At 43.2% G+C, this 12,055-nt stretch overlaps 1 protein-coding gene across 9 annotated transcripts in view; it reads left to right on the forward strand.

Annotated features, from left to right (window-relative positions):
- sbf1 (SET binding factor 1) overlaps positions 1–12,055 on the forward strand; it is a 66,192-nt gene that overhangs the window by 16,843 nt on the left and 37,294 nt on the right. For all 9 annotated transcript variants that reach the window (XR_005205460.1, XR_005205459.1, XM_037760188.1 and 6 more), the window contains exons 2-4: positions 9,475–9,560; positions 11,466–11,603; positions 11,801–11,929. Coding sequence is in view for 7 of the 9 variants with exons in the window: in XM_037760188.1 (XP_037616116.1) it covers positions 9,475–9,560; positions 11,466–11,603; positions 11,801–11,929 (353 nt within the window). In the remaining 2 variants the exon portion in view is untranslated. The remainder of the gene's footprint in view (positions 1–9,474; positions 9,561–11,465; positions 11,604–11,800; positions 11,930–12,055) is intronic.

The following is a 12,055-nucleotide window of genomic DNA, read 5'->3' on the forward strand; positions in this document are numbered from 1 at the left end:
TGATTGGAGCTTATTGTTTTATGCTAAATGCAGTACCTGTGAGGGTTTCTGGACAATATCTGTCATTGTTTTGTGTTGTTAATTGATTTCTAATAATAAATATATACATACATTTGCAAAAAGCAGCATATTTTGTCCACTCCCATGTTGATAAGAGTATTAAATAAGGAAAAGTGTAATGCCAGTAAAACACTGCATCAGTAAGATATTGCTGCACAGTTCTCTCAGAACTGTATGCAGTAGTGAGCTTGCTTTTAGACTGAATTGCATTCCTCGTTTGGTACTTGGTTGCAAATCTGCGCACACATTACTGCACGTATGTGTGCGCACGACGACGACGCATGAAAACACACAAGGCCCAAAGCTCTTTTGTCCCGACTGCTGCAGTCGCCGTGGAAACCGCCTGATGTCGTGTCACTGTGGTTTGGAAGGCTGCGAGTGAGAGGCTGTGGTCTGGTCCAGCACCAAGAGCATGACACACACACACAGACACACACTGAGCTACACACTGAGCTACACACTGAGCTACACACTGAGCTACACACTGAGCTACATACTCATTTCAACTCTGACTGCCATCATTCAGCGATCACATGACCAGGCGGCCTCCTTCCATCCTGTGTCACAGAGTATCACTGCTAGTAGTCATCTGTGTGAGGAGTCATCGCCGGCTCTGACACACACATGCAGACACACACAGCCACTATGTGTGACCCACATTTCTTCCCCCTGACCCCCCACCTTTCATCCTTTTCAGACCTGCCTACTAGGGGTGTGACGATTCACTCGGCTCACGATACGATATTATAACTAAACAAAACTTGAATGATGAAAATATATGATTTTTGCCGTTTGACAGATGTGGAGTCGGTGTGTAAATGTGATTGACACAGCGTGAGGTTGTATATGAGACAATTTTGTACAAAAAAACGTACTTGGTGTGCAAAGACCGAAAGAAATGCATCGTCGGGATGCACCGATTTATCGGCCAAACATCAGTATCGAACGATTTTTGCTTCGTTGACTGCAAACGGCCTATCGGCAAATAGGACGACATTCACCGATGGCAGTGGCCGATTTTTGTGTTGTGATGCATTCATTTTATGCCGACTAAATGTTGTGTTGTTAGCTGCTGATTTAACGTCATTTAATTTATGTTTCACAAAATGTTTTTGTTGGGCTTTGTAAGTACTAAAATATAAAGTCCTCTCATTCAGTAGGTAGTTGTTAACAGTCTTAAGAGGCTTTTGAAGCAGTTATTTTTCATGTGAACATAGGTGATATTAAAGCTCTTTCATAAATTTGTACGATTTAATTTGCGCTCAATCAAGATATGAATGAAGGGCTGAATGACTTTAAGAGTGAAGACAGTTGTCTTTGTTTCCCTTGCACTAAAGGGGGAATAAATAACAATAAATTAAACAACAAAACATCGGTATCAGTCCATAATTTTGCAACCGGTGCATCCCTAATGCATAGATAGGCTGTGCAGGAAAAGATAAATGCAAGACGCACTGATGGAAACCTACATGTAGAGTTCACGGCCATATCCTGAGTTTGAGTTGTGAGCGTAAGGAGGAAATGATCTAAATCAGAAAAAGGAGACGCAGACAAACTGGTGCCAAAAAGACATTGTCCAGAATCTAGGACTGTTATGTTGTAGAAGATGCGACAGCATAGTGGTAGAGATAATGATCCCGCCCGCCTCAAAATGAAACTGATATCCTTCCAGTCAATAACGCCGCATAACAACAACAGGTCTGGCTGATATCACATCCCAGCAAGGCCACTCCACTGGGTTCACATTCCTCTCACACGGCAGACTGATAGTGAACCGTTGTCTTACATCTGTTGTGCAGTCAGGCCTGCAGACTGCTGCTCACTACCGCCTCAACGGCAGTTTGACTTTGTTTCACCTGCTGCTCAAACACACCCAGTGTGGACGTTTGCCAAATCCATTTGTGCATTTACCCTGGGCTGTGTAGGATTGTGGTTACAAGGAAATTACTGTAAGTGTGGTTAGCTTTGATGGTTAAGAGGAACACAAATTCTTCCTGCACTTTTGGCATCGAATATCCTCATGACTGTGTTAACAGCAGCGGGTGGTCTGACACCGTGTCCTAACTGGATGCGAGCGCCTGACTATCGCGTAGCATCGGACGTTATCTGTCCACACTGAATACGTTAAATATGCACTTTTGTTACGTCATGTAAACAAACCATGTATCAGCTGTGTGCTCCAAAGACTCCACTTCAAAGACGGGTCAGTAGTACTTGCTATCTTCCTGCGTAACAGCGAGTAGGTTGATATCTAGCGATCTTATCCCAGCCAGCTGCCACCTTATTTAGGTTTCTGTAGTGAAAGGAGGAGGACAGGTCAGGCCTTTCGTGCATCTTGCCAGACAGGTGCCGAGACACGGTAAACTAAACAGGGAGTAAAACCACAGATGAATCTAACATTATGACTGATTCTTTCACAACCACAATTTAAGTTAATAAAGAATAATTTCACTCTCCAGTTGTCGTCCCTGCTCGGCCTGCTGTACAGTGTAACATTAGTCCGTTGTGTATTCCACAATACTGAACAAAATAATCCAAACAGGGAGAAGACTTAAGAGGAGCCCAGGATGCTCTTCATACTCTCTTGGTCCTTGCGTATTAATGCACCCGATTTGTTGGCCTACTTTCTCGTATTAACTCGTACTGAAATACTGTAGTGACTGCCCACATTTCCCATAGTTTCCATAGCTGTGCTGTGTGTTTGTGTTTTGTTTTAACCATTAGTGAGATGGCTGTTACATTTCTTGAAACCAGGTAGCTCGTAATAATGTTTCACTAGTGAGCACAATGCATATAACTGTGAGCGTCAATGCCTGCGCTCATAGTGGCAATAATCAAGTTAATACCCTCATCTACATCCTGGACAGTTGACCTGTTTTTCTCCCGCTGTTAGCAGCTGTAGCGATGCTGGCAAGTTTCTGACAAACTTGTGTGTGTGGCGGCGGTGAATGTGGGTTTTGTCGGTGGCGTTAGAGCCGTGAACGTAGCTGTAGCAGACAGTGTATGTACAGTTTGTCGGTGAATCAATGCTACGAGGCTACAACTTCTCCGCTCTGCTCAAGCGAGCTATAGACGGGAGTCAACTTCCTGTCGGCTCAGACTCTGTTAAGGTGGACCAGCTTTCTTTCCCTAAAGTGACGAGTTATTCTCAGCTTTATAATTCATTATTAACATTTCTTTTAACCGTTTTAACAGATAGCGTAAACGGTTAATTATTAACATTATGTTTGATGATGAATTCTGTGTGACCTCTTAAGCCTGTACCACAGTGAGAGAAGTAAGTGCTTTAATTAAAGATGAGATGCCGCATTTGTTGAATAAAACATGAGTAAAAAATGTCACAACTTCTAAATGCCAACCTGCAGGAAACACTGAAACTGAAATCATTATCATATAGTATGAAAGGATGTGATACGTGTGTGCATCACTGCTGTATGTGGCGGCTCCTTTGCATCCTATCAGACTGTCACGAGCGATAGTGTAATGTAAACACATTTAGTTTCATCACATTGCGAGATACAGTATCATTTTCTGATACAGATATCATTGATTTCCCATCAACGTCCACTTCAATCTGCTGACCTGTGACCTTCATTTCTGAGCATAGTGTTGAGAAATTGTGCCATTGTGCAGGTGGGCATATTGCACCGTACCGCTGTGGAATGCAGCTTATCTCTTTCAGTGAGTCGTTACAAAATCATCTACAAACAATTAACAATTAGTGTTTGTTTAAAGTAAACATTTACATCACAGCTTTTATAATTGATAATGAATTACAGCAACACGTTAAAAAGAACCGATAATGTCGGAGCTTATCAATGCTGATAAGCATTCATTATTTAATAATTTAGCTGTGAAATCTTTCAGTGTGGCGTTGCAAAATCATCTACAAACAACTAACTAGTATTTGTTTAAAGTAAACATTTTCATCACAGCTTTTATAATTGATAATGAATTACACCAACACTTTTAAAAGAACTAAGGATGCACCGATACAACTTTTTTTCAGACCGAGTACAAGTACGAGTACTTACATTTGGGTACTCGCCGATACCAAGTACCGACACCAGTACGTCTCTGTGCCAAAAGACCCTCGTTAACAGCCAGCTGGAGGGTGTGAGCAACACACGGCAGGCTGGGGAGTCCCACATACGAGGCGGTGCGCCGCGACCGGCTCTAGGTTCGCTTGGAAAGGCTCGGGGCGAAGGTGACTCGCGGCCGCAGCTTTACAGCGCTCCCCGCCCGGACAGAGTGGGACTCGGCCCACTTAAAAGGCGCCAGGGGTCTGCGGCGATGTCGGCAACCCACCTGACCCGTCTTGAAACACGGACCAAGGAGTCTGTGCAGCAAAACCCTGTGGCGCAATGAAAGTGAGGGCCGGTGCGCGCCGGCTGAGGTGGGATCCCGGCCCAGCGGGGTTGGGCGCACCACCATAAAGTGGTATCGGTGCCGTTGTATCGGAGCCGTTTTGAGAGTACGAGTACATGAGCACAGCATCGGACCCGATACTGGTATCGGTATCGGTGCATCCCTATTGATGATGAATAACACCAACACGTTAAAGTACTGATAAAAGAAACCGCTAATGTCGGAGCTTATCAATACTCCGGTATTTAATAATTTAGCATCAGTGCCCTTTTAATACCAGGTTTAGGTACCCATCCCTAATTGCATCTGATTTGTGCGTGGTGACGGTGTAAATGCAGCTTTGGCTTTTAGAGAAGATGATAGGAGACTCTGTGTTACAACCTATATTTTGTTCCTTTAAGAGCTGAAGAGAGAAGTACATTTTTTAAAAACCACAAACATCCTTTACACTCAGTTAGAAGCGCTGAGATGACCGCTGTGCTCGCAGTTACCTGCTTAGTTTCATTTCACAGTCAGTGTGTTGGATCGGCACTGTGAAGTCTGTGAAGCTTTTGTCACAAGTAACATTTTGAAATTGAGATTTTGATGTCCTACAGCTGGTTTGTTCTTCAGATAGTGCCTCTATTTTTAAATATGCCATTAGTTATATCTTTGTGTGAACACCTGACTTGTGTGACCCAATCATCTAAACGTCTTGCCAAACAGATACGAGACGTTATGCAAGCTGGTGTTTCAGTAGAAATCATCTGTTTGAGCTGGAGCTTCTGTAGCTGCTGTACAAACACTCCTCCAGAATAAATACTTGGCCGGTCAAAGGGTTTCTGTTTAAAGCAAACATTTGCATCATGGTTGCATAGACGGGTGTCCTCATCACTGAGGTTTGCATCACACCGGATCACATCAGCGTGATGCTAGCAGCTGATATGGAGGTATTACTGCAGCTCCCTGCTGTTTGTTCTCCAGCCTGCTGCAGTCAGGGCCTGAAATTAACTTATTTATTTTTTTTTTATCTGCCACTGTTGGCAGAAGCTAAAGCATGAAATGAAATTCTTGGCATTAGTAGTTACTTATGTATTATAAGCTGCTTAGGGCTAATGTTAGGAAGTTAAACAGGTCTGATTGTGATTGGTCGATCACAGCGTTCTGCTGTCTGTAATTTCTTTATAACAGCTGTACAGTAAGTAGAAGTGTAATAAGCAGGATAATATACAGCTAGCGGGTCATTGTTGTGAAAGAAGATGAGACCCCTCTCGCTTTACATTATCCCTTACATAATTCTCTCTCTATTATCTATTTTATATTGCTGTGAAAACATCTCCTTCAAACAACTGGATTTATTCAAGTTTCTCGCCAAATACTACATTTTATGAGATTATATTTGAACACATCATGATAACGTTAGAATTTGCCCAATACTAATTTTTTCCCCCCACCGAATAGAGCTTGAACGCATCATAATGTAACTCAGTGGAACCTCCGTTATTTAGCAACTACCTCATTAACGTTATGGTTCCCTTATAGCATTGAGATTAAACATGAAATATTGCCAAATAGGTGCGTTGTCATAATTACTACGGTTGCTTTTCACTTCGACAATAAATCCTCTGCCTCCTGCTCCTGCTACTCTGAGCTGACGGACCAGATGAGTTCATGGTCAGTATGATGTGTCCGTCGTCTGACTATCGATCGATAGGCTGATACGCCAAAATGAACAAAATGGGTCAATTCTTTTTATTTATTACTTAAAGGCTGCATGCCTCTGTTTTGTGTAATGTTCAAATGTTTGTAATAAAAGAGTACGTGTTGAATTACATGGGATTTATTGTTGTTTTGTTTTTGCCGTGGTATCGAATTTGGTATCGAGAATCGTGGAAATTCTCTGGTATTGGTATCGACTACTAGATTACTGGTACCGTGACATCCCTATTCCCATCACTAGGCCGCATTTTGCGGTTGGCGGGTGCTAATTTCACACCCTGGCTGCAGCTCTCTGTAGAAAGTGTTACAGCTGAAGTGTTAAAAAGACTCCAGCTACAGTGAATCTGTGACACCGTCACTGAAAGAGCATGTTGAGCAGCTTGGTACTGTCATAAAAATATACGTTGGTGATTTTAGTTACATAAAGTACGAATGGAAAACAACTTTGTCTTTAGTTTTGAAAGTGATGTAGTAGTTGTGGTTATAATTAGCTCATGTCACAGTCACCATCTCGCTCTGTGCCTTCTCATTCCTCTCCAGTAATTGCTGGTTTTGTGAAGTCAATTGGAAGCCTTTAAGTCGTGTTTACATTCCACAGATTCCTTATGTATACATGAGCTTATTCTTGACATAACAGGATTAGAGTGTAAATTAGCCTCTTGTGACGAGGAGACACTCTTCTCATATCTAGCATACCCGGTGCAAGGAGAGGGCTGGGTTTAGTCTGTGTCTCTGGTCGGCCGGACTGCGTGTCACTCCCAGCAGACTCGTTCTGGCTCATTCATACACTCCTCCCTCGGCTGCAGGATGTCCTGCTTTAACTGGCTGAACGATCCCCACCCTGTCTGACTATTGGCTGATATAGTGTATCTGCACCTCTCTCTCTCTCTCTCTCTCTCTCTCTCTCTCTGTGTGTGGGTTTTCTCTTTGTGTGTGTTCCAGACACACCTACAGCTCGTCATCCATTGACAACATATTGTTACAGAACATAACATAAGGCCGTACCAGGCGACACATGCACTGTCTCTAAGGAGGTGACCAGCGTGCTCTTCACCAGCTGATTCATGAGTCACATGTTTTTAAGTGTCATAACAAAGTCCATCAGTCCCTTTATACAAGCAGACTGTGATTTATTTATTTGTATTAAGTGTCTATTAAGCACTTTGCAGCTCTCTAAATATAGTTTATGTTTATGTAGACCTTTTATTAAAATTAGACATCACTGATGAATGAAAATCTGTGATTGTACACACTGTGCAACCACAAACACACCACACAGTTGTGGTATGTTTATAGTCTCACAGACTTCATCGTGAGGTTGAAGGTCCATCTTGAGGTCCACAAACCGCAGCCGGCCGAAACGAGAAAGTAGAAAACGTCGTGGAGGGCCCGCGTGGATACGACCTGCACCCTCACATGTTAAATCCAGCGTGGTAAACACTACACATCCAGTAAAGGATGGAAACACTTTGGGTTTCACACATTGACAGGAAAAGCAGAGCTAGACATCACGGCGAAAGCTGCATGCTAACTCTGTCACGGACAGGAAACGTTATCGTAACGTGCGGTCGAGCCGGCCGTCGCTCTCATCTCCGTGTTCAAACGGGCCGACGCTACGACTGTAGAGCACCCATATACTGACATTTATGTTAAATGCATTCAAACGGCCCCGATGGAGCTGACCATGGATGGATAAAGAGAACAGAGCTGACGAGAGAGCTAGAGACCACCTTGGAGAAGTTAGAGGAAGTATACACGTGGGACTAGTTTTCAAGATAAGGTGTTAACAAAGGGAACTGTAAATACAAAATACATCTATGGACATAAGATTGATTGATTATATTCACCAAAAGTGTAAAAAATTACATGTCCCTTATGAATTAAAAAGAAAATACCACTAATCTGTGAGGGAAATGTCTTTATTCTTTGATTTTTGGGTTGCCGGATAAAAAATATAATAAATAAATCCTGTCAATGACTGATATATTTAACTTCAGGACATCTCTGACTGCATACATGCTGACAATCAAACATTCTTACTGTATTAATTTAGATATTTTCCAAAGTAAAAGTCCCTAGAAGTGTATGATTCAACCCTTTTCCCATGGTCTAGTTTTAAAAAAGTCGCAATAAATCGTAATATCGAATCGTAATACTTAAAAATTGCAATACATATCGAATCTGTGTCATTCTTGTTCCAGGTTCCAGTACTTTTTGTTGGTTAAGATCAGCTCAGAGAGGAGGGCCATTGATCTGAGAACAAAAAGGAAGTGAACCTCTTGTCTTTGATGACTTGATCCCAGAGCGCCTCTCCCACAAGCGTCCACATATCCCTGGTTCGCAAGGGAGAGAGGATGACTTCGGCGTTTCCCTGTGTGTTTGGGGAGCTGGCCTACTTTCTGTTTGTGTATTGTCTCCGTGTGTCTGCGGCGCTTCTGTTCTAGTTCCCTAGTCGGGTAAAGACCCGACCGTCTCTGGTGTTTTCTCTGAGGCAGAACCAACCTGTCTAGGTTTGGTCTAACTGCTGGTGGAAACCTCTCCTTTATTTATTATTTAGTTTTTGTGCAGTTCTCTGCTACGTTTCCATCCTTTGTATTGGGAGGATGAGCGTATTCTCTGTGCGGATGAATGCTGCCATTAAGCAGCCTGCAGGGCTTCAGATGGAACTAAGCTGAAAGACGGGCTTGTGGTGGTTACATAAGTCGCCCCTTTGTCGTGTCATTGTGCCGCTGTGGTGGGCCGGGCCCCGGCCAACAGTGGAAATGGCCTCATTAACCAGCAGCATTTTAACACATCACACTACTGTTCAACAGGCAGATATGGACTCATTTAAACTTAACTAATAGATGTTTCTCAGACTCAATCTGGATTTATTTATTGCCTCCGACATAGTGTACTATTGTTTAATGACATTCATAGTTGTAACTTTGGTACTAAAAGCAAGCCATGAAGGCTGAAAGCACGGGGAAACCACTACAGTACCTTTGTCAAAGGTCCATTCAGATCCAAAGCTGTGTTTTTTCCTTGTTGAATGAGTAGTTAATGTGCACGTTAACTATTTACTGACTAACAACAGCGGGGCCCAGCGAGTGCACGCATCACGTCCAGTCTCTGTCCAATCTCTGTGGCAAAACATCCAGATTCTTTTAACATGAATTCATAGTTTATTTATGAGCCAACATACAAATGATAAAACAGGAAAAGAAGAGTAAAGTGCAGTCAGTGTGCTGGTTTAAAAAAACAACAATTCAAAGCAGCTTATTTAAAGAAACAAACAAGACAACAAACAATGTGAATAACATGGACTGACCTCTGTATGTGTCCCTCTCTGTGTGTGTCTCTCTGCAGTGGAGGGTGAGGGTCAAGGTCGCATTCTCCAGCGGTTTCCTGAGAAAGACTGGGAGGACAGCCCGTTCCCACAAGGCATAGAGCTGGTAAGTCAACACTTGTGGACATGCTCCAGTGTAGCTCAGTTGGGTAGAACAAGGCACTCAACCCTGTCAGGGTTAGGGGTTCAATTCCCTGGAGCAAGACACTCACTGCAAGTATTACAGGTTTTACAGAATTATACGGGATATACAGGATATGCTTTTACAGCAAAAGATTTTAGACACCGAAAGATATCAGTTTAAGTGTACACTATATTTAGAGTATTTGTACTACTTTACCTCGCCGTCAGACAGCCCTTTCTGACGGGGAACTAAAGCCGTTATCTATGCTCTCTTTAAAGCCACCAGACTCCATTAAAAGAAACGTTAATTTTACCTCGCGGGCGTTTCTGGTCTGTCGCTGCCTCGATCGGTTAGTTTGTGTTAATGTGTGACTTTGGTGAATCCGAACTAACCCTTTAAAACACCAAAGTCACACGATGACACAAACTAATCCATCGATGCAGCGGTAGACCAGAAACTACTGTGTTCTGTGAGGTAAGATTACTGTTTTTGTCAAAGTAGTCTGGTGGCTCTGAATAAAGCATAGACGGATATACACTCAGTGGCCACTTTATTAGGTACACCTTGCTAGTACCGGGTGGTCTTCTGCTGCTGTAGCACATCTGCTTCAAGGTTGGACGTGTTGTGCGTTCAGAGATGGTATTCTGCATACCTTGGTTGCAACGAGTGGTTATTTGAGTTACTGTTGCCTTTCTGTCATCTCCAACCACTCTGCCCATTCTCCTCTGACCTCTGACATCAACAAGGCATTTCCGTCCACACAACTGCCGCTCGCTGGATCTGTTCTCTTGTTTGGACCATTCTCTGTGGATGTGACATATTAATTAAGGATGCTCCAATTTGTTGGAAGTTGGAAATTAACCTTTTTTGTCCACCTGCCGCTGTGGCTGGTGGATTCCTAAATCTACCAGCCACTCAATAGATTACCGTTATTTTTTTTTGGCTGGTGAGTGAAGCAAATCCAGCATGCTTGCATATTTTACCAGCATTTGGCTGGTGCTAATTTCCAACCTTGGAACGTTATTAATCTTAATCAGTTTCGCACAAAGACATTTACAAATGTTTCATTTTGGAAAATAGGAGCACTGGTTTCATATCGGTACACTGGTATTTGGTATTGGGGGAGAAGAAGTCAGATTGCTGTTTTCTTAATATTACTGTCAGTTGTCAGGCCTGTTGAGTGAGCTTGGATTCCCACATTGGTTAAAAAGGTCGGCTGGTTACCAGCATATCTGCTCTGTGAATCAGACGTGAAACGGTCAACTAAAAATTGCTTAATAAATGGTTTCAGTGTGGATTGACTTTAGATAAAAGCACCCAGTGAATGGGATTGTGTGACATGTTAACACATGCCAGAGTTACAGGCCAACAGTGAGGCAACCACAACGTGATAAATGTCATATCCTAACAAAGAAAACTGCTAATATTGACTTTTTGTTGTTTGCTCACCTCAGTCAGCAATGACTGATGATTGCTCCATTGACATTTAATGTTGTACGAGTGAATATTTGAAAATGACATACTATAAATTCTTTAATCCAACTCCATTGTGATTTAAAAAATGAGAGCAAACTGTACTTTCACGTCTATTCACTTGGTTCAGTCGGAGCTTCATCATGTTATTAAAGTAGACGGAAAGTTTTCAGAACCTGTTTAGTTGCGTTAATGCCAGCCTTGCCCTGATGAATCACCCTGAGGTGCTGTAACAACATGTGACTGTCTGATATGTCACCCAGGTTATGAACGCTAATGTTTTGGTTATTTCCATCACCATCTGATTCCAACCCCTGCCCCAATATCCCCTCTGGTCTCAATGCTGCTGCTGTCACCTTTTCACCTCTCTAACCTCCTCCTCCTCTTCTTCCTCCTCCTCTTCTTCCTCTCTAGTTCTGTCAGCCCAGCGGTTGGCAGCTGGTTCCTGAGCGGCAACCTGCCTCCTTCTTCGTAGCGGTTTTGACTGACATCAACTCGGAGCGTCACTACTGTGCCTGCTTCACCTTCTGGGAGGGCCTGGACAACCCACATGTGAGACACACTCAGTTTAATTAGTGCAATTTGTAATATTAGATGCAAAGCCAGGAGGCACCCACTGGGGACTGAACCCGGGTCTCCATCGTGGTTGCACTGTCTTTGCCGCTGCACCACTTGCACACCTCCATATTGTGTCAATTGTAAATCCTGCGTGTCTTACTGTTGTTCCACCTGTGCTTCTCTGTGTTCAGCTGCAGAAGGCTGAGGCCAGCGAGGCGGACGAGGCGGATGAGGACCTCGCCCTCGTCCAACCAGCTCAGGTCTTCGCCCCCAAGAGCCTGGTGCTGGTGTCCCGACTGGACTACACCGAGGTGTTCAGGGTACGACACGCACAAACAGCCCCAAATACTCTCCTGTTTCTGCATCTGTTGTGGGAAATAAATGACACCAACATGTGGTATGGGTTTGTGTGCATTGTACACTTCATTCAAACTCGACAGAAACTA

Source organism: Sebastes umbrosus, chromosome 23 (genome assembly GCF_015220745.1).
Source record: "Sebastes umbrosus isolate fSebUmb1 chromosome 23, fSebUmb1.pri, whole genome shotgun sequence".
In the NCBI taxonomy this organism is placed as follows: domain Eukaryota; kingdom Metazoa; phylum Chordata; class Actinopteri; order Perciformes; family Sebastidae; genus Sebastes; species Sebastes umbrosus.